Source organism: Diabrotica virgifera, chromosome 6 (genome assembly GCF_917563875.1).
Source record: "Diabrotica virgifera virgifera chromosome 6, PGI_DIABVI_V3a".
Classification (NCBI taxonomy): domain Eukaryota; kingdom Metazoa; phylum Arthropoda; class Insecta; order Coleoptera; family Chrysomelidae; genus Diabrotica; species Diabrotica virgifera.
The window spans coordinates 171747650-171771933 of record NC_065448.1 but is presented as its reverse complement, the minus strand read 5'-3'; the positions used below and the strand labels follow the sequence as shown (position 1 = coordinate 171771933).

Here is a 24284-nt window from a genome sequence, read left to right as displayed (position 1 = left end):
TTAAATAAAAGATCAAAACAACTTTTGTTTTATTAAAGTTTACGTCCGAAGTATGACTGAACTTTACCCCCACTTTCCTCTCTCACCATTTGCGGTAACTCAAAATAGAACAGATGGAAAATATATGGTTAAGAGCGTAGGTGCAAAATAAGTGGAAACATACAGAATGTAGAGCAAAAATGGACAATTTTTCGCTCCCCGCGCGTAAATGAGAAACTTTAAGCTGATTAAAACCGATTTTACAATGCCGATGACTGATTTCTATCTGACTGATTTCTACTGATATCGATTCATTCGATAGCAAACTAAAGCGCAATATAAATGTAACCCATTGGTATTGGCTATGACTAAAAATACTAATACTGGTTTTTGGAATAACCGTTTTTTTTACCGGTTTTAACCGGCAGGTTAAACTGTAGGTAAAAAAACTGGTATAACCGAAAACCGGTGTTTTTGTCAACAACCGCCGTCCCTATTGTGCACTCAGAATCCGATGTTACGTTATCCAAAAAAATTATGTCACCTCTTGATGTCTTATAGAAAATTCAACAAACAACATTTCATGAATTACGAAGTTATCTGGCAACGTTGCAAACCCTCTAAAATTGTGTCCAATGTTAACTAAATGGATGTTTACGCTTCCCCTATCTTCATGGGACTGACTATTTGCTCCTCAATTTAAGGGCAGAGTGACCTTTAAGGTTGCAGCTACATGTGCACACCCATCGCGCGGTCAAAGTTTACTCACTGATTGCCCAGCACAGACTGTCAAACCGCCCGACTTGTTTTAAAATGGCGTTCACGTAGCGGGGTAGCAGAATCTGGCGTGCCCTCGGTTCACGCCGCTTGCAAGTCACTTTCAAGCAGCTTGCACGACGCGGCTCAGCTCGAGTGTGCAGTGAATAAAACTCATCTATAGTCCAAACTGTAGGTGAAAAATAGGTCGATTTCAGGATATAATTCAGGAATTTTTGAAACCTATCATGTGTTGTAAAGGACGATGGCAGGAATAACTTATACTAAAATGTAACCAAAAATATTGTGCGGCTTTTTATTTATGACGATTTTCATTTGTTAAATTTGCAATTTTTAAAGATTTTTAATTTTGCAGCTTATGATATTCATTTTAAAGAAAAACTTTTAAATAGAAAATTGTAGTAAATTTAAAAACCTACAATTTCAGCTATGGCAAGTTTAATTTCGTTAATACGTTATTGCAAGACAGCCTGCGAAGGGTCCAAAATGGCCGTTTTGCAATTGCCTTATTTATTGTAAAAATAACTTTTATGTATTTTTTAAGGCTTTAAAATGAAGATCTTGCAATACTAAACATAAAAAACATTGTAGTATCCTATTGGTGAACTTGTTGCTTAGATATTATAACTTGTTTATCCCAAGAGGTCAAACGTCCAAGGCTATAACTTTTTGAAAAAAAAATCGTACAGAGTTAATCCAAGATCCACTCTCCTTCTAAAGAATTTTATTTTTATATTATGATGTAAATAAATGCGTATGCAAAATTTTTCAACCTCTTATTTCGGGTTTGAAAATAAGGGGGCAAATTTCGTTATAAACATTTAGAACTGAAGCCGCGCCTGTACATCCTGTGAGTTTATAACTTGCAGGTTATTATTGCTGAATGCATAATAAAGATTCAAAAAAAATAAAAATTTTCTACGACCAACTGAAGCCGAGATAATTGTTTTTGTTTTCTTAAATCGTAGTGACTTTATTTATAACAATTAAGAAATTATGTCAGTCATTCACTAAAGAAAGACTTATATTATTTTAAAATAGAAATTATTTTAGCCGAAAATTACATTTGATTATTAAAAATTATTTTTAAAATGGAGTGGAGATTTATTTTTCGTTACGACTGTGATTTATTGTGTCGGTTGCTCTTATACATTGAATCACAGTTTTTGCTTGAAATTTTAAAGCACCGCTTAGATTGACATGAAATTTGGCAAAATATAGCAAATTAAAAATTGAAAAAAATGATGTATGTATGAAATCTCTAGATAGACTCAGTAGAAACAAAGTTCTAGCTAATGAAAAATAGGTTCATTTCAACGTGAAATAACCAAAAAGTCATGCACTTTTTGGAGAAAAATCATTACAACTTTTTTAAAGTGTTTAAAAAATATGTATATCTGTTTTAAAAATAGTTTATAGCATCAAAAGTAAGCAACTTACACTGAAAATAAAGTTGATCTCTTTTTTTTGTCAATTAACTCGGGAGTCACCCCCTAATTACCACCTTAAATCAAATTAATCATTACCGCTTCACAAGTTATTTTGCTCATGTATTATTTATATGATCTGTAAGTATCATCGGTTTAAAGGGCTTATTTAAAAAATGGTTTTAAAGTAAATCTGTTTTAATTTTTAATTTTGAAAAAAATGTTTTTTCTTAAATAACTTAAAATTAATTAGTGTGACCAAAAATCACAAAGAGTAAAAAAATGTAGTTTTTGCTTTTATGAATATTTTGGATCTTTTGCTTTTTTTTTTTGGATGGCAAAAATTGGTGAAGATATGACTGTTCTAAATTTGCATACACTCGTGATTATTGACTAGTTCAAGTCTTGAAACTACAGCCCCTTCAAAAATAAGTACTTTGAACCGATGAAACTTACAGACATAAACGACACATATGTACACCAGTAAAACAACATTGAAGTAAAATGGATTAATTTCAGTTTTGATGCTAATTGACTTTCCCCCCGAGTTTTTATGAACAAAAAAAAAAGACTTACTTTATTTTCAGCGTCACTTGCTTACTTTTGATGCTATAAACTTTTTACAAAAACAGATATACAGTGGAACCCCGATAAGTCGGCCCCCGATAACCCGGAAGTCCGGCTAACCCGGACCGATTTTCATCAGACAAAAATTTAACAAATAAACAATTTAACAATTTTATCAAATAAAAATGTATGTAGGCCAAATAATATTTCAGAGATAATGTGTATTTGTGTAATTTGAACACATAAGTACAATAGTAAAAATGATTCATGCACACGGCGGCAGCCAGAGCGACCGTCTCAGCTTATCGGAAAGAACAGACACCTGTCTGTATTCCTTTTTCTTTATTTATGTCAAACTGTCTTAGCATTGTTTAAAAAAGACGTGACTATTTAAAAATTCTTGTATTGTGTGTAGTACAGCCTATTAATCACTTCCGTTCTGTAATGTAATCGTGCTTCAGATTGTGTTTGCTTTGTCTACGTAATGGTAACAAAACGTAAAAATGTTGCAGTGACAATGGAAAAGAAACTAAATAGAAACATTAGGTAGGATTGATAAAGACGAATCTTTAAAATAAATTTATTGCAGCATCATAATATGATATTATGCTACCATAGGTCTGGATCCCGCGTACGAAAAAAAAGTTGATTAATAGCAAGCTAAAAATTTATTAATAGCTTAAGGGTGTCTAGTCGGATAAACTTTGATATATGAGAACACTGGAACAGGGGCAGTTTTAATTGTGGAACAGGTCAAAAATTTGGAACGGTCAGAACACGAAAATGGCACATTTGTTTTGTCCGACAGAACAGACTTAAACTCTCCGAACAGAGATTAAACTCTCATGCAAAAATCAGACTGCTATTTATCACCTGTCATAATTCCTGTCATTTGACATATTCTACATGTTCCACTCATTAAAACGCCAATTTGGTGATAAATAGCAGTCTGATTTTTGCATGAGAGTTTAATCTCTGTTCGGAGAGTTTAAGTCTGTTCTGTCGGAAAAAATACATGTGCCGTTTTCGTGGTCTGACCGTTCCAAATTTTTAACCTGTTCCACAGTTAAAACTTCCCCTGTTCCAGTGTTCCCATATATTAATGTTTGTCCGACTAGACACCCTTAAGCTAATAACAAATTTTCAGCTTGCTATTTATCAATTTTTTTTTGTACGCAGGATCCAGACCTACCATATTATGGTGTCGGTACATCTCTACAGTATGACTGAGTTTTTTACCAAGAAATGAACAAAACTCTACACTCTATACAACTATACGTAATTTAGATGTGTACTGTGCATATGTGTTTCATGTTTTTGTAATTGTAATGGAGGTTATTTATTAATTTTTACTATATTCTCCGGCTAACCCGGATTTTCGATAACCCGGATCGGCCGCGGTCCCGATTAATCCGAGTTATCGAGGTTCCACTGTACATATATTTTTTAAACACTTTAAATAAGTTGTAACGATTTTTCTCCAAAAAGCGCACGAGTTTTTGGATATTTCACGTTGAAATAATTAACTTTGAAAATTGATGGATACGAACCTATTTTTCATTAGCTATAACTTTGTTTTTACTGGGTCTAGAGAGTTCATGCATACATAATTTCTTTCAATTTTTAATTTGCTATATTTTTATTAAAAATGTTTTTCTTTTATGAAAAATGAAGGTATTTACTCGAAAATAACTCGAAAGTATTAACTTGGTGAAAAAATGCTATAGAACAAAAGGTGCTTAGAATTCGACGTTTTATCCATTTCTGAACTTATTTTGAGCATATATTTTTTCACCCCTTATAAGGGTGAAACTCACCCTCGGGACAAAAGCACACAGAGGCCCAATATCATTTTTATTCTTTGACATGTTATCTATGTGTTTGCCAAATTTCATTTCAATCCAAGCGGTACTTTAAAATTTAAAGCAAAAACCGAGATTCAATGTATTATAAGTTGCTAACGGTTGCTAAGGGCAACGGCAACCGACACAATAAAATCACATTCGTAACGAAAAATAAATTTCCACTACACTTTAAAAATAATTTTTAATAATTAAATGTAATTTTCGGTTAAAATAATTGTTATTTTAAGATAATATGTCTTTATTTAGTCAATGACTGTGAAATAATTTCTTAATTGTTATAAAAAAAGTCACTACCATTTAAGAAAACAAAAACAATTATCTCGGCTTCAGTTAGTTGTAGAAAATTTTTATTTGGTTTTAAATCTTTATTTTGTCTTCAGCAACATTAACCTGCAAGTTAGAAACTCATAGGATGTACAGGGGCGGCTTCAGTTCTAAATGTTTATAACGAAATTTGCCTCCTTATTTTCAAGCCCGAAATAAGAGGTTGAAAAATGTTATACGCGTTTATTTACATCAGAATATGAAAATATAAGTCTTTAGAAGGAGAGTGGATTTTGGATTAACTCGCTACAAGTTTTTTTTTAAGTTATAGCCTTCGACATTTAACCCCTTGGGATAAACAAATTATAATATCAATATATAATATAAAGCCTTAAAAAACACATAAAAGTTATTTTTAAAATAAATAATGCAATTGCAAAAACGGCCATTTTAGACCTTTTGCAGGCTGTTTTGCAATAACGTATTAACGAAATTAAATTTGCCATAGCTCAAATTGTAGGCTTTTTAATTTACTACAACTTTCTATTTAAAAGTTTTTCTCTAAACTGAATAGGTCTGGATCCCGCGTATGAAAAAAAAGTTGATTAATAGCAAGCTGAAAATTTCTTAATAGCTTAAGGGTGTCTAGTCGGACAAACTTTGATATATGGGAACACTGGAACAGGGGAAGTTTTAATTGTGGAACAGGTTAAAAATTTGGAACGGTCAGACCACGAAAACGGCACATGTATTTTGTCCGACAGAACAGACTTAAACTCTTCGAATAGAGATTAAACTCTCATGCAAAAATCAGGCTGCTATTTATCACCAAATGGGCGTTTTAATGAGTGGAACATGTAGAATATGTCAAATGACAGGAATTATGACAGGTAATAAATAGCAGTCTGATTTTTTCATGAGAGTTTAATCTCTGTTCGGAGAGTTTAAGTCTGTTCTGTCGGACAAAATAAATGTGCCGTTTTCGTGCTGTGACCGTTCCAAATTTTTAACCTGTTCCACAATTAAAACTACCCCTGTTTCAGTGTTCCCATATATCAAAGTTTATTCGACTAGACACCCTTAAGCTATTAACAAATTTTCAGCTTGCTATTAATCAACTTTTTTTTCATACGCGGGATCCAGACCTAGAATATGCTAGTCTGCAAAATTAAAATTTTTTAAAAAATTGCAAATTTAAAAAATAAAAAACATCATAAATAGGAAAGCGCACAGAATTTTTGGTTACATTTTAGTAGGAGTTATTCCTGGCATCGTCCTTTACAACACCTGGTTGGTTTCAAAAATTCCTGAATTTTATCACGTTTTTTCAAACATAGCCTGGGGTAATACTGCTGAACCACCAGCGATCGCACGTAGCTTTCTCGCAGAGTACGCGCAGCTTGAAAACACGCAAATGTGCATCGAGCCTTACAGTCCAAATCTTGCGTAATGAATGTACAAAGTACAATGGGCTTAAAAACTAAACTATGAGACTCCGGATTAGTCATACTGCCTCGGCAATTCAATAGGTAAAATGCAATAAAAAGTCGTAAATTAGTTTATCATAGATTTATTGTTTAAATGGAATTTGAATTATAATACACACTGTTAACAGTTAGTGGGGAAGGGATTTTGATTAGTTTTGTTTTTGACAGTGATTGCTTCTTTGGTACAACGACTAAGGGACTATGAACTAGATAATTAATCAGTCAAAGTAAATAATCGTTATAAAATTGTTCCAAAAGTTTCTCTCATAAACATATATTACAAACTTAATAACTATAATTTTGTGTATCAAAATTTAACCTTATTTTGATTAATAATTATTTCTATATATCAGAACAAACTTTAGCACATATTGTGAGATCCAGATTCATATACTTAGAAGATAGTAGGTACGCATTATTTTCGAGAGAAAAGTCTCTTTTCAATTTCTATCAGAATCATTTTTGTTTTTTAAATGGTTTGTAATAGGTCCCATAGGGAACAGGTCTGTTTCATCTATATCTATAACTTACAACAAAATTTTGAGCAACATCTAAAATATAATAAAGACAAATAAAAACTTGACAGCGAAGCACAAACTTCTAATATGTTTGTTAATTGCTAATCTTTTCGTTCCCATCGGACCTTCATCATTGAACTTAAAATACTTACTTAATATACAGTATGTCCCTGTAAGTTGTATCCATATGGAAAACTTTTTTATTATTAGTTTTACGAAAAAAAGTTATTCTTCATAAAAAGCTCTGCATTGTCCAAAACCTAAGATTTAACTATCAAATATCAAATTTTTTGAATATTATACGAGGTATGTCAAAAAGTTTGAATTTCACTCAAGAGTAAAGTAGCTTTATTTCTCACAATATTGAAATTTGCTATTATGAAAAGTTGTTTGGAATTAAAAAATATGTTCTAGTATGCAATTACATCCTTCTAATTAAAAAATTATTTTTTTGAAAAATTATGGATAACAACATTATTTTCAGTTATTTAGAATTAGAAACTATGTTCCAGTATGTAATTACATCCTTCTAATTGAAATATTCTGAACTATAAAAGTACTTTACTTTTGATCTAAATTTATCATTTTTGACATACCTCGTATAAAATTGATAAAATTTGATATAAGATGGTTGTATTTTAGGTGTTAGACTATCCAGAACTTTTTATTAAGAATCACTTTTTTTTCGTAAAATTAATAATAAAAGAGTTATCAGAATTGAATAACTGAAAATAATGTAATTTTTCAAAAAAATTGTTTTTTTCAATTAGAAGGATGTAAATGCATATTAGAATATAGTTTTTAATTCCAAACAACTTTTCATAATAGCAATTTTCAATATTGTGAAAAATAAAGCTACTTTACCCTTGAGTGAAATTCAAATTTTTTGACATACCTCGTATAACATTCATAAAATTTTATATCTGATGGTTGAATCTTAGGTTTTGGACCATGCAGAGCTTTTTATGAAGAATAACTTTTTTTCGTAAAATTAATAATAAAAAAGTTTTCCATATGGATACAACTTACAGGGACATACTGTATATGTTACAGTTCAAGTTGATTCTCAGTTAGAGTTGACTATTGACTATTCCTAGTTCGAGTCAACTACAACTAAATCGATCAGTAAAAGTTGATTTGAAAAATTTAGTTCAACTTTTAATAGTTTGAGTTATGGATCGATTCAGTAAATGTTGATTATACGAGTATAATCTCACGTGCTTTTTTGATGACTCTGCGTCTCTTTGTTTTGACCGTTTCAACTACTTGTCACTTATCATGATTTGAACATATAGGCCAGGAAATGAAGCTGAAAAAATGGCAAAACCTCGCAATTTTTTCGTCCAGCATCGTACAAAAATTTGGGATTAGGCCCATTTTACCCTCTAGTTCATTTTCTATATTGAGCCGTTGTACGCTTTTGGGTTTTTAAGGGTGATAAATACCCCTAATTGTAAAAAATTATAAAGCAACTTTTTTAACTTTAATATGGTCGACATTTGGTTTTTATTAGTTAAATAATGATTGTTTTATGCTCTAGGATATATCATAATATTTCAACTCTTAAAACTACCCTTGTTGGAGCTATATATAAAAAAACATTTATCCTAAAAGAATGATTTCGGCTTGCATCGATTTGCATAAAAATTTGGGATTAGGATCATCTCACCCTGTACTTCATATTCTATATCATGTTCAAGGGCGTTGATTATTTTAAGGGTGTAAATTACCCCTTATTTTCAAAAATTATATAAAAACATTGTAAACCTTAATATGGGTAAAATTTTGTTTTGATTGGTTAAATAATAATTGTTTTATGCTTTAAGATATAATATATTATTACAACCCTTAAAAATCACCCTTAGTAACATTGCATTTTTATAAGTAATTTAATAGGTCTATATAGAAAAAAAAGTAGAATTACGTACAAAAACATTTATTTACACAAAAATACGAATTTACAAATACAAATACAAATAGTTTTTAGTCATCTTCATTGAGATCGATGTCATCTTCGTCTTTTTCTATAACTGGTGGGCATCTTATAGCTATAAGAGCTATAAGACTATATAAATTAAATTCCGTAAGATCCCTTAGTTTTTAAGTGGGATGAGTTTAAAGGGCTCGAATAAGGAGGTTTGCTTGTAAATAGAGGTTTGAAGCAGCTATACCTCGCTAAATATTCACTGTAAAGAAAAGCTTTGCACAGGTTAATTTTTAGAAATTCTTTCTGAATTCATATTATTTGACAAACCTCGTATAAAATTAACAAACTTGGATAACTGATGGTTGCATCTTGAGGTTTAGACCATGCCCAGATTTTTATGAAGAATAACTTTTTTCCTAAAATTATTAATAAAAGAGTTATTACATGTCTAATAAATAAAAATGACGTTCGGAATCGGTAAGTTAGGAAAATTTCAGAATTTTTTTTTTCAAGTAGAAGGCTGTTATTGCATATTTGAATATTGTTTTTAATTACAAATAACTTTTCATAATAAAAGTTTTTCGATATTTTGAAATATAAAGGTAGTTTGCTCTTGAGCGAAATTCATATTTTTTGACATACCTCGTATACTGTTAACAAAATTTGATATCTGATGATTGCATCTAGGTTTTAGATTATGCAGAGCACTTTATAAAGAATGACCTTTTTTCGTAAAATTTATATTAAAAAAGTTTCCCATATGGTTCCAAGTTACGCACACACCCTGTATACCGTAAAAATGTGTCCCCCCTGTTTCGTCATTTGCTTAAAATCTGATAAATACTGCCAAGTATCGAGGTGGACTCTTTTCTTTGGACTTCCGATAATTAATCAAGAAAACCTCAACAAGGTACTTAAGTCATCAATTGCCACATGTTTTTTTATGAATGAATAAAAATAATGTGTATCGAGATTAGTAGTTCAGTCAGAGCAAAACGTTAAAGATGGAGATAATTCAGAAAATAAAAGTAAATATTAACGTACATTAGCAAAAAATCATCTAAAGATTCATTAAAAATTTGCTGATCAGCTTATTCGTCAATTTAATATGTACAAAATGTTGAGTCCTGTTCAGTATAGAAAATTACAATACGATTAACAGTTTAAATCCGTCTCTGACCAGTTTGTACTTATATCAATTAAAAATCTCACAATATGTGCTATATTTTAATAATTTACATCTATTCTTAGACCAAGAGCTATAATAGATAAATTTAGTTAACTTAAATACTTCAAGTACCAATGAATCTATAAAAATATGCATTTTTGAGTAAACGCAAAACAAGATTAATTTATTTGACCTATTTGGTTTTTCTAAAGCCGGCCAGTCACAGTACTGAGTAGGGATGAGAAAAACCTACCGGTTATAAAATAAAACCGGTTTTTTCCTCCGCAATAATCGGTTTTTCCGGTTGTTTTTTGTCCCATTTATAACCGTTTAACCGTTTTTTTTTAAGAAATAAGAGGTGAAAAACCGGATAAGTGGAAAAAATACTGAATTCAGAGAAAAATGGGAAAATTTTTCGCTCCCCGCGTGTAATGAGAAATTTTCAGCTGACTGAAACCGATTTCACAACACTGATGACTGATTTACATATTGATATAGACTGATATCGATTCGAATGGAGTATCGCTAACTAAAGCGCAATGTAAATGTATCCTATTGGGTATTGGCTATGAATAAAAAAACCGAACAACGGTTTATAGAATAACGGGTTTTTTGACCGGTTATAACCGCCAGGTTAAACCGAAGGTAGAAAAAACCGGTATAACCGAAAACCGGTGTTTTATCAAAAAAAGTAATCCAGAGTACTGAGGTATCTTTCGACAAGATTGTCGATGATATCAATTTCTGCAGTAATGTAGCGGAAATGTCTGACTGTCTGAGGTCAAATTGTATGATTTCGCTAGATGCACTGTCGTACACGATCAAAATGTTTGCCAATTCGAATTCGACAAAGTTAAACGACGTCGCAGTACCCTGATTGGCCGGCTTAATAATAAAAAATATTTTAAGATCAGTCTATGTGGAAATAATTCAGTAGGCCTTTGGTAGAAGCGGCCACATAATACGCTGTTTTGATATGTTAAGTTTCAATTTAAATATATGTAAGGAAATCTAACTCTTATGTTGGCGCACCAAAAATGTTGGCTTCTCTAATTACATTTCTCCGTAACTTTCTATTTTGGATCATATTAATATCAATCCCCTTTACCGATATGCCTTGCCTAAGCGTCTCACCCCAGGTCTTGTTTGATCTTTCTCTCCTCCTACTCGTTCCAAGAACACTTATATCAGCAATTCTTCATATACAGTGATTACCGTCTTGACATTGAATATGACCAACCCATCGTAACCTATGCTCATTCTAATTTTGACAACAATTGGTGCCATCCCTAGATTTCCCTTAATATACTTATCTTTAATTATATCAATTTTTGCCAGTCCACTTTTCAATCTAAACATTCTCAGTTCCACTACGTGCAGTTGTTATTCCTCTTTCTTTTTAACGGCACAATATTCAGATCCGTGCATCACAACCGGTCTTATGGCTATTTTATAGAATTTTCCCTTCAGCTTTATTGGAATTCTTCTGTTACACAACACACCACTCGCTTCCTTACACTTAATCCATCCAACCCTAGTTCTACTGCACGCATCTCCATCTATTTCCCCATTTCTCTGTAATACTGATCCTAGATACTTTTCACAACTATTACTTTTCACAATCATTTTCCATCTAAAAACACCATTTTACTTGTAATAATTCCATCTTTAAATGAGCATTCCAAATACTCTGATGTTGTTCTACTAAGTTTTAAACCTTTTTCCTTAACCCGCGAGTAGTTGCGCCGTTAGATAGAATCTCACATTGTATCCTTTTTCGCGATAACTTGAAGAAAAATTTTGCAATTTTGAAAAAATTTCGTAAGTGCCTCGAGGAAGGGTGTAGTAATGCGAAGGTATTTTTTTTTCTTCTTTTTGTGGAATTTATGGCTTTGGGGAGAGCCAATTAGCTTTAATAATTGTTAGAAATAATATTTCTAACATAGCAAGTAAATAAAAATACTATAAAATAAAAATTTGTTGTAAATTCGTATTGTGAGATGAAATCTGACACGCGAATATTCACGTTACAGAAGTGAGCGCGATTACTCCCGGGGTAAGAGCTTGCTTCCACTGCCCCATTTTTTGTTCTAAGTCGCTTTCACCATTTCCTACTAACACTATATCACCAGCACACATCAAACATCAGGGAATGTGACCCTGTAGTTTCGCTTAAACTTTTTGTTGTCAAATACAAGGTAACATAAATTTTAATATTCTTCTAAAATTTTATTGTTTATTATTTTAATCTTTATAAGTTTTGTTAGTTAACAATATCCTAAAATTTTCAAAAAAAACAAATGAGTTCATTGGTACATGGTGTTCAAATTAACCAAATTCGATATATTTTTAACAATTTTTGCTCAATCTATTATACTGCAATGGAATAGTCTGTAGGTTGTCCATTTCCACCGGCAGCAGGTCGGGACCACAAGGTGGACCTCAATCCGAGCTTCAGCTTCTTGAGAGTGTCGATGTCGCATTCCGCTTCACTAAGCTCGGGCCGATCAGGAGTGCTCTGATCCGTGGGCTGCCTCTCAGTGAAAGGTGTCTCTGCGACCGAAAGATGACTTAACATCTGCCTTTGAGAATTGCTTCTCCCACCCTGAGCCAACCACCTTTTGACAAAGATTTTTTTGTATATCTAGTTCGAAATATCTTTTAACACCAACTAACATGGACTGTTACTGTAAGGAGTCGCTATCATTAAAAATAATTATTGGTAGGTAGATAACCCAGTAAAATGAAATTTGTTAATACTATACAGGTACAGATGTGATCACTGCATAGTGTAAACCTTAATTTTTACATTGTAATGCCGAAAAATCGCAGTGTCCTATGAATATGCTAAATATTAACACGTTGACGGACGGAACGTCAATAGACGTCTAATTTCCATTGATGTAATGTGACACAACGTCTATAGACGTTGTACTTTTCTCTATTCTACTTTGCAGAATACATATAGTGTCACACTTGCTTATACATTTGACGCACTGTCCGTCAACGTGTTAAAATGTTTGTCAAAAATTTCGCGCGTATTGTAAAATACCATAGAAAGCTACCAAACACGTCTAAAAATGGATATTTTTAAACTAGACTTTCATATTTTCATTATTAATAATGTTAATAAAAATGAACATAATCCCTTTTACTCAAAAAAACTTTTTTCTATAATTTATCTACATTTTGTAAAACAGATTTATTTTATTTTGAGTTTTTAATAATTTTAATCAACCTGATCTGAGTCCGCCACTGGTAACTAACGTCACTTTAATGTAAAAAGTGCGCTTATGTAATGTAAAAATTCAAAAAATCGGCTACTCGATATGTAAGGAGGTAAACTATTTAATGGCCGCAGCTGTACCGGGTGTCCCAATAAGAATGGCTCTCGGCCATATCTCAGGAACGGTTTATAGTAAAGCTTTGAAATAAAAAATTTTATAACAAAAGTTGCCTCAGGAAAAGCCTGGAAATTATTTTCATAATTGTGGGTCCACCGCTAGAGGGCGTAATTGAATATCAAAAATAAAAAATCTAAATTTTACAAAATTTTCCTAATGAAGGGGCACTGGAAATCCGATTATTTTATTCTTCATCAAATTCTGCGCATATTTGATTTAACAAGTTTAACTCTACCTTTGCAAATAAGAGGTGGGGGTAAGTGGGAATCTTGTTATGAAAAAATGGCTGTAAGTCCGGTTCTACTAAATCAAATTTTGAAAACTGGGTCTTGTTGAAGACAGATCTTTTTCTTCAATGTAAGCGTGATAATTTTGAACCCTCCTAATAAGTAATAAGCCAGCTGGGAGGCGTTATTTAATTTTTTCAGAAATCTAGTTTTCTTTGGAAAATATTAAATACAAGTATGCATTTTTAATCATACTTTATAAAATTAGATTAAATTAGCAATAGAATAGCGAAAACCGCATGTCGATATCTTTTGTCTATCTCAAGATATCTCGAGAAACGTGTAAATTTTATACATAACTGTTACTATCAACGGTAAACTAAGTTAATGAAAAGTAGTGTGCTGTGGAAAAAAACAAAATAACATTTTCCAGATGTCAACGTATAAAAATATAATTAATTAAAACAACAATATAAAGAGAAACAATACTATTAAAATTAAATATAACACAGAACAAAAAGAACTACTTAGTGACGACCTAAATATTCAAATTGTTGCCCATCATATATACTACTCTAGAATACATTATCCAGAGAATACTAAACGCCATTCAAAGCATATCGAGAGCAGAAATTGAGACTGCTGTTTAATCTACTCTTGAAAGAGTAAATGTTTGCAACGAAAATGATGGGCAAAAATTTAAACGTTTATGTCATCACTAAATAGTTGTTTTTATTTCTTTGTAATAGGGCTTTTCAACGCTTCTCATTTGTTTCGAGCCTCTGTCATATGCCGTATAATCCGTGTATAATATTAATATACGAGATATGAACGAGGCTCGAAACAAATGAGAAGCGTTGAAAAGACCTAATATACGTTGACAGCTGGAAATATTTCTTTGTTGTTTCCATAGCACACTACTTTTAATGAATTATTTCGTTTACCGGTGACAGTAACTGTTATGTTTTTAAATTTACACGTTTTGTAAGATATCTCGAGATAGAAAAAAGGTATTAACATGCGGTTTTCGCTATTCTGTTGCTAATTTTGTCTAATTTTGTAATATGGTATTAAAAATGCATGTTTGTATTTAATATTTTCCAAGGAACACCAGATTTCTGAAAAAAATTAAACAACGCCTTCTAGCTGGCATATTACTCAGTAAGTTGGTTCGAAATCATAACTTTTACATTGACTAAAAAGATCTGTCTTCAACAAGACCAAGTTTGTAAAATTTGATTCAGCAGAACCGGGCTCACAGCCAGTTTTTCATAACAAGGTTCCCACTCACCCCCACCTCTTATTTCCAAAGGTAGACCTAAACTTGTCAAATCAAATATGCGTAGAATTTTATGAAGAATACGACGATCGGATTTCCAGTGCCCCTTCATTGGGAAAATTTTGTAAAATTTAGATTTTTTAATTTTTGATATTCAATTACGCCCTCTAGCGGTGGTCTCACAATTATGAAAATAATTTCCAGGCTTTTCCTGAGGCAACTTTTGTTATAAAATTTTTTATTTCAAAGCATTACTATAAACGGTTCCTGAGATATGGCCGAGAGCCATTCTTATTGGGACACCCGGTACATACATAATTAAACCAGTTATTGCTGTTTCAGTGACGAATCCGCTTTCTAAGTTATTTATGATTAACAAAATCAATGGGAAATTTCCAGCGGCTGGATGTATACCATAATTAAAAATAATACAGATTAAAAAACTTCGTTTGTACAATGGTATAAATTTTTTATTAAAAAACTATTAAAAAGTCATCCAAAAGGATTCGCAAAACGTTTTCGATCTAGATCAGATCATCTTCAGTGCGTTCTGCTTTGTACATGAAACTACAAACCATATAAAATTGGTAATAGACTAAGAGCCGCTATAGGTGAAATAGTAGAACATAAAAGAAAACGTTTGAGCACTGTGCCGTCACTTTTCAGTGGCACATGCGTCGACAGTGGCGCATCAAACTTTCCACTTATGGACGGGATAAAGAAATTAAAAGTTACCCTCCCTTACTAACAGAATTAATTGTTTTTTATTTTTTTAAGTTCTACGTGATTAACATATAGGATTCAGCGTAATTTTAACCCACCACCCCCTTCCCCCTGCCCCCACCTTCAAAAACTTCATTTTTCGTTTTTATTTTTTTTTTGGTGGGATGCCATCAATTTTAAAATTTCAAAAAATTCACACGCATAGCTGAAGCTTTTATAAAACATGTCTATTTTGTATAGACCCATAGGTAGAGTGTACATAACTTCAAAAAATTAAAAGAATTTTTTTTTTTTTTTCAAAAAAGCGTATAACTTTTTTTGAGGAATAGCTGCAGGTCTAATTTTTTCTTAATCTTATGTGTTTTATCAAACACTATATTTTTAATTTTTTTCAGATTTTCCGTAAGGCTTCCCACCTTCAAAAATCCAAAAAACTGTTTTTTGGGGGGTTTTGGGGGATTTTCCCTATTTTATAGACTTCATAATATATCAAATCAATTTTGTTTTTATAGGTTATATGTATCTTGAAGTAACTGAGTCCTTTAGAATATTTAAAAATCAGAAAAACACGTTCAAACCCCCCAAAACCCCCTTAAAAACAGTTTTTTGGATTTTTAAAAGTGACCAGCGTTACAGAAAAATCTGAAAAAAATTGGAAATATAGTGCTTGATAAAATACACAAGACTAAGAAAAAATTAGATTTTCAGCTATCCCCAAAAAAAAAGTTATATACTTTTTTCCAAAAGAAAAATTTTAAAATTTTTTTGAGGTTATGTAAACTCAACCTACAGGTCTATAAAAAATAGATGTGTTTTATAAAAGCCTTAACTATGCTTGTGAATTTTTTAAAACTTTAAAATTGATTGCATCCCATCAAAAAAAAAATAAATAAAATCGAAAAATACAGTTTTTGATGGTGGGGGCAGGGAGAAGGGGGTGGTGGGTTAAAATTACGATGAATCTTATGTCTTAATCACATAGAATTTCAAAAAATGAAAAAAATTAAATTCTGTTAATGAGGGAGGGTATTTTTTAATTTATGTATCCCGTCCATAAGTGGAAAGTTTGACGCGCCACTGTAGACGCATGTGCCACTGAAAAGTGACGGCACGGTGCTCAAACGTTTTCTTTTAGGTTCTACTATTTAGGTTATAGGGTCCCATCGTGCCTAAAATGATTAAGAAATTTCACCTATAGCGGCTCTTAGTCTATAATCTATAACATCAAGAAATATGATTTACATGTTAATAATCTGATAATTGTAGCGACTTAAAGTCGATGTTAAAAGATTAAATTAGTTAGGAGTGCTCAAAGGGCAACATGGTTCCCTGATCCATGGTTCAATGGACATTGAACTGGCAAGAACCATACATTATTATCGAGCAGGAACCATGTTGCCCTTTGAGCACTCCCAACTAATTTAATCTTTTAACATCGACTTGGAGTCGCTACAATTATCAGATTATTAACATGTAAATCATATTTCTCGATTCTTGCCAGTTCAATGGACATTGAACTGCCAAGAACCACACGTTTTCATCGAGCAGGGAACCATGTTGCCCTTTGAGCACTCCTAACTAATTTAATCTTTTAACATCGACTTGGAGTCGCTACAATTATCAGATTATTAACATGTAAATCATATTTCTCGATTCTTGCCAGTTCAATGGACATTGAACTGCCAAGAACCACACGTTCTCATCGAGCAGGGAACCATGTTGCCCTTTGAGCACTCCTAACTAATTTAATCTTTTAACATCGACTTTAAGTCGCTACAATTATCAGATTATTAACATGTAAATCATATTTCTCGACTCTTGCCAGTTCAATGGACATTGAACTGCCAAGAACCACACGTTCTCATCGAGCAGGGAACCATGTTGCCCTTTGAGCACTCCCAACTAATTTAATCTTTTAACATCGACTTGGAGTCGCTACAGTTATAAGATTATTAATATGTAAATCATATTTCTCGATGTTACCAATTTTGTAAGGTTGCTAGTTTCATCTGCTAAGCAGAACGCACTGAAGAAGATCTGATCCAGATCGAAAACGTTTTGCGAATCCTTTTGGATGACTTTTTAATAGTTTTTTAATAAACTTTTTATACCATTGTACAAACGAAAGTTTTTACTTCTGTATGATTAGTTATGATTGTTAATAATATTATCTTTTTCGATGGAGAACTAGGTAAACTACAAATCCAAGCTTATGGGAAGCTATTGGACAATTTTGGAAATAAGCTTTTATTCCAACAATACATCTACACTTCAACATTAAAGAACAGCAACTTTTGCACCCTTTACGTACTCTTTTTCAATGATAAACTGTAGATTTATTGTCGAAATAAAAGGTTATTTCTAAAATCGTCTAATAACTCACAGCAAGCTTGGTTTTGCAGATCACCTTATTCCTAACCCCTTTACAAGGACGAAAAATGAAAGTTGGATACGAGAGTTAACCGAATTAAGACCAAGAATAGATATCTGACACATAGGTAGACAAACTATACGATGTAAAGACATACTACGATTAACTATAAAGGATACGGCTTTAGCTGAGTTCAAGTATAATTTCATGAATACTAGATTCGCATCATTACCCGTCGAATATGTGTGAAAATCAAATATTCGATCCTGTAGTTCCTCTGAACGAAAAAGAGGTGATAATTACAATAGGTGCCCGGACAAATAATCACCGGAAAAATAATCCCGGACAAAAAATCCCCACAAATTATCCCTGGACAAATAATCCCCGGACAAAAAATCTCCACAAAAAATCCCCACAAATAATCCCCACAAATAATCCAGGAGAAATAATCCCCGGACAAAAAATTCCCACAAAAAATCCCGGAAAAATAATCCCCACAAGTTTTTCTGGACAAAATATCCCCGCAAAAATCCCGAACAAAAAATCCCCAAGAAATATTTGCCGCCGAATAGTCCTCTAAAAGTTTTTCCGTGAATGCAATCGATGCAAAAGTTTTTCAGCCTTAGTGCATGAGAGAAGATAAATCAGTATAAGATTTTGTAAGTATCAAAACAATTGAAATGTTCACTTATTTTAATTCCAATGCCAGAACCACCCATCGCGAGGAAAGTTATACAAAGCTTTTCGATTATTTTAACTTTTTGGTGCTTTTAGGAACAAATTATGGACAAAACTATTTTTAACCGGTTTTTAAAAAACGTAATTGAGGATCTGTGTGCATATATAAAAAAGAAAAACTTAAAAATTTATCCAAAAATCAAACCAAAAAGGAACAGGTTTTTGCATTAGAATCAAGACTATCGTTTTCAGGACCAGCAGTTATCATCACGAATAGGCAACGTTTTAAACATAGTTGTTCAAAGCAAGGTGAGCAAAATATTTAAGCGAATAATTACAATATGATTCCCACAGCCAAAAAACTCAACAATTACAATTCGAAATTTGGTAATCGAAATTAAAATGCATGCTTAATTTTAATTGCTAATCATTATTTTCGTGCCCAAAATCGAAGGCATTGAAGGATTGAAGTGTCGATTTTTTTGCAGTAAGACGGATTTTAATGCGGATTGGTGCGTTGGATTCGTGAGAATGTCAGGAAATTTTGTGAACTAATGTAATGAATAAGAAATCTCAAATTGCATTTGTTCGTAAGAAAAATGCATTTCGGTAAATAGTGGGAAAAATTGACTCAATTTTCTTACTCGGGGTTTTTGGGGTCGCTGAAAACGAATATGAGGTCGGCGAGAGTGTGCAAACTACCTGGTACCTGCAGCGGGTGTAATAAACGTCTTTCTCTGGAGAATTGTGGTAATTTGTTAAATAATTGGCCCAAATTTGTAACTCGAGTGTTTTTGAGGTCGCTGAAAATGAATATGAGGTCGACGAGAGTGTGCAAAGTACCTGGTGCCTGCAGCGGGTGTAATAAACGTCTTTCTCTGGAGTATTATGGTAATTTATCATATAATTAGTTTAAACTTGTTACTCTTAGGTTTTTGGGGTAATCTATTTTCTTCGATGTAACTATAGTGATCGAGAAGGGTGGTATTTTTATTATAAATAAACATAAATTTTTAAATACCAGGTGGCTAAGTCATTCTAACTGGAATTAATACATTATTTTGTAATTCTCATCCCCAATCGGTTGGGTTCATGTTACTGTCCTCTCCATAGGAGCGTTCAAGTATTACGTAACGCGGTTTTTGAATATTTTTGACCCCCCTCCTCCCCTACGTAACGCATCTTAATGGGGCGTTTACGTATTACGTAACGCAATTTTTGAAGATTTTTAACTCCCCCTTCCCCCCAACCTCCGTTACGTAATACTTGAACGGTCCTCATGCAGCCAAATTTGTGTTTGTAAATATACCCTTTTTAAATTCTGGGTAAATGCATCAACAGATGAAAGAATTTTTCCAATGACAATCTTTTTATTTCTGACAATAGCCATTAAATACATAAGACCCCAAAGAGCCCCGAGTAACAAGTTTGGACCAATTATTTAACAAATTACCATAATAGTCCAGAGGAAGACTTTTATTACACCTGCTGCAGGCACCAGGTAGTTTGCACACTCTCGCCGACCTCATATTCATTTTCAGCGACCCAAAAAACCCCTTATAATGAGTTTGGCCAATTACATGATAAATTACCACAATACTCCAGAAGAAGACTTTTATTTTACCCGCTGCAGGCACCAGGTAGTTTGCACACTCTCGCCGACCTCATATTCATTTTCAGCGACCCAAAAACCCCCGAGTAAGAAAGTTGAGTCAATTTTTCCCGCTATTTACCGAAATGCATTTTTGAAATGCATTTTTCTTATGCACAAATGCAATTTGAGATTTCTTATTCATTACATTAGTTCACAAAATTTCCTGATAATCTCACGAATCCAACGCACCCAACTGTATTAAAATCCGTCTTACTGGGCCAAAAATCGACAGTAAGGTATTTTTTTGTGCTTCAATGCCTCGACTAATAACTCTCATGCATTGAGGTTGATAAACATTTGCGTCGATTGCATTCACGGAAAATCTTTTATACCCCAAGCTGTGGGTGAAAAATAGGTCGATTTCAGGATATAATTCAGGAATTTAAGGACGATGCCAGGAATAACTTCTACTAAAATGTAACTAAAAATATTGTGCGCTTTTTTTTAATTGAGATTTTCATTTGTTAAATTTGCAATTTTTATTGATTTTTAATTTTGTAGCTTAGGATATTGATTTTAGAGAAAAACTTTTTAATAGAAAGTTGTAGTAAATTAAAAAACCTACAATTTGAGGTACGGTAAGTTTAATTTGGTTAATTGGTTATTGCAAAACAGCCTGCGAAAGTCCAAAATGGCCGTTTTTTATAATTGCCTTATTTATTGTGCAAATAATTTTTTTTCATTTTTTAAAGCTTTAAAATGAAAATCTTTCAATTCCAAACATAAAAAAAAATTGTAAAGCCAGATTAACGAATTTGTTGCTTAGATATTATAAATTGTTTATCACAAGAGGTCAAATGTCGAAGGCTATAACTTTTTGAAAAAAAATCGTAGAAAGTTAGTGAAACATCCAATCTCCTTCGAAAGATTTATATTTTCATATTCTGATGTAAATAAATGCGTAAAACATTTTTAAACCTCTAATTTTTGGGTTTGAAAATAAGGGGGCAAATTTCGTTATAAACATTTAGAGCTGAAGCGGCCCTGTACATCTTATGAGTTTTTAACTTACAGATTATTGTTGCTAAAGATAAAACAAAGATTTATAAAAAAATAAAAAATTTCTACGACCAACTGAAGCTGAGATAATTTTTGGGTTTGCAAATAAGGGGGCAAATTTCGTTATAAACATTTAGAGCTGTAGCGGCCCTGTACATCCTAGGAGTTTCTAACTTACAGATTATTGTTGCTGAAGACAAAACGAAGATTTAAAAAAATAAAAATTTTCTACAACGAACTGAAGCCGAGATAATTGTCTTTTTTTCTTAAGTCGTAGTGCCTTTATTTATAACAATTAAGAAATTATTTTACAGTCATTGACTAAAGAAAGACTTATATTATCTTAAAATAAAAATTATTATAAAATATAAATACATTTAATTATTAAAAATTATTTTTAAAATCGGTGCTTTTGCGAGCGGCCGAATTTTGCAAATCGCCCGGCTCGCTTCAAATCCGCGCGGTCGGAAAATTTTCACGTAACTTGTATTAAATTTTGACAGAAAACAATTTAATAATATAGTCCTGTCGCCAGGGGGGGTACAACGGCCTCCTTTATTCAGATGGACTTACCCAAGTTTTTTTCATGTATTTTGACCCGTAGAATACGAATTTTTTGGGTAACAGTTGATCCGGATGTCGATAAGATTGTTATTGACCAAGAACTTGAGGAATTACATAACAGAGGTTTCTCACAAAACAAAACATTTTTTTGTATTTTTTGGGCCATTCTAAGTAAAAAATGTTCTAACAAGTTTTCCCGTAGGATGCTCAGTTTTCGAGATAAACGCGGTTGAACTTTCAAGAAATCGAAAAACTGCAATTTTTAAACCCGAATAACTTTTGATTAAAAAATAAGATAGCAATTCTGCTTAGCGCCTTTGAAAGTTCAAGTCAAATTATATCGGTTTTGATTATTTGCATTGCTAAAAATTTATTGTGTTATTGTTAAACAAAGCTACAAACACCTAGTGCGTGAGTGATGTTTTCTATGATTTCTCATTTAAAATCTAACGAGTATGTAGAATAGGTATTAGTGCAATCGAGGCTATTTCTACGTAGCATGCGTTAAAATGCATGTAAAGGCAAGGGAAACACTATGTGTTTATAGCTTTTTTAAACAATAAAAAAATAAATTTTTAGCAATGCAAATAATTAAAACCGATATAATTTGACTTAAACTTTTAAATGCGGTAAGCAGAATTGGTATTTTATTTTTTAATCAAAAGTTATTCGGGTTCAAAAATTGCAATTTTTCGATTTTTTGAAAGTTCAACCGCGGTTATCTCGAAAACTAGCCATCCTACGAAAAAAATTGTAGAAACATGTTTTGCTTAGAATGACCCAAAAAATACCAAAAAAATGTTTTGTTTTGCGAGAGATCGCGGTTATGTAATTCCTCAAGTTCTTGGTCAATAACAATCTTATCGACATCCGGATCAACTGTTACCCAAAAAATTCGTATTCTACGGGTCAAAATACATGAAAAAAACTTGGGTAAGTCCATCTGAATAAAGGAGGCCGTTGTACCCCCCCTGGCGACAGGACTAATATTACCGTAATAATATACAATCTATTTACCACTGTATTTGTTTTTCTTGATAAACTTTTATATGTGAAATTTCATTTCTGAAGAAATAATATTACAAAAATGATACATATATATGAAATATATAACTATATTTTTAATTTTTTCATTGTTATCTAAATATAATAATAATAATGTTACTTTATACTATAATATACGTAAAACTTTTTCTTCTTGTAGTGACTATTCTTTTTGGATTTCACATATAAAAGTTTATAAAAAAAAACAAATACAGTGGTAAATAGACTGTATATTATAATGGTAATATTATTAAATTGTTTTCTGTCATTTAATACAAGTTACGTAAAAATTTTCCGAGCGCGCGGATTTGAAGCGAGCCGAGCGATTTGCAAAATTCGGCCGCTTGCAAAAGCACCGATTTAAAAAATAATTTTTAAAAATTAAATATACTTATATTAATATAAGTCTTTATTTAGTCAATGACTATAAAATAATTTCTTAATTGTTATAAATAAAGGCACTATGATTTAATAAAAAAAAAACAATTATCTCGGCTTCAGTTGGTTGTAGAAAATTTTAATTTTTTTATAAATCTTCGTTTCGTCTTTAGCAACAATAATCTGTAAGTTAGAAACTCATAGGATATACAGGGCCGCTTCAGCTCTAAATGTTTATAACGAAATTGGCCCAATTATTTGCAAACCCAAAAATTATCTCGGCTTCAGTTGGTCGTAGAATTCTTTTATTTTTTTATAAACTTTCGTTTTATCTTCAGCAACAATAATATGTAAGTTAAAAACTCATAGGATGTACAGGGCCGCTTCAGCTCTAAATTTTTATAACGAAATTTGCCCCCTTATTTTCAAATCCAGAAATTAGAGGTTTAAAAATGTTTTACGCATTTATTTACATCAGAATATGAAAACATAACTCTTTCGAAGAAGATTGGATGTTTCACCAACTTTCTACAATTTTTTTTCAAAAAGTTATAGCCTTCGACATTTGACCTCTTGGGATAAACAATTTATAATATCTAAGCAACAAATTCGTTAATCTGGCTTTACAATTTTTTTTATGTTTGGAATTGAAAAATCTTCATTTTAAAGCTTTAAAAAATAAAAAAAATTATTTGTACAATAAATAATGCAATTGTAAAAAACGGCCATTTTGGACTTTTCGCAGGCTGTTTTGCAATAACCAATTAACGAAATTAAACTTACCATAGCTCAAATTGTAGGTTTTTTAATTTACTACAACTTTCTATTTAAAAGTTATTCTCTAAAATCAATATCCTAAGCTACAAAATTAAAAATCAATAAAAATTGCAAATTTAACAAATGAAAATCGCAATTAAAAAAAAGCGCACAATATTTTTGGTTACATTTTAGTAGAAGTTATTCCTGGCATCGTCCTTTACAACA

At 32.0% G+C, this 24284-nt stretch overlaps 1 protein-coding gene across 3 annotated transcripts in view; it reads right to left on the bottom strand.

The window, feature by feature from the left end:
• Positions 1-6433: 6433 nt before the first annotated feature.
• The window catches only part of LOC114329496 (cell adhesion molecule Dscam2), a 1422998-nt gene continuing 1405147 nt past the window's right edge, over positions 6434-24284 (bottom strand). For 2 of the 3 annotated variants that reach the window (XM_050654329.1, XM_050654330.1), the window contains exon 32: positions 6434-12597. In XM_050654329.1, the coding sequence (XP_050510286.1) occupies positions 12351-12597 (247 nt within the window). In that variant the 3' untranslated portion in view covers positions 6434-12350. The remainder of the gene's footprint in view (positions 12598-24284) is intronic. The other variant, XM_050654331.1, reaches the window with a different exon arrangement.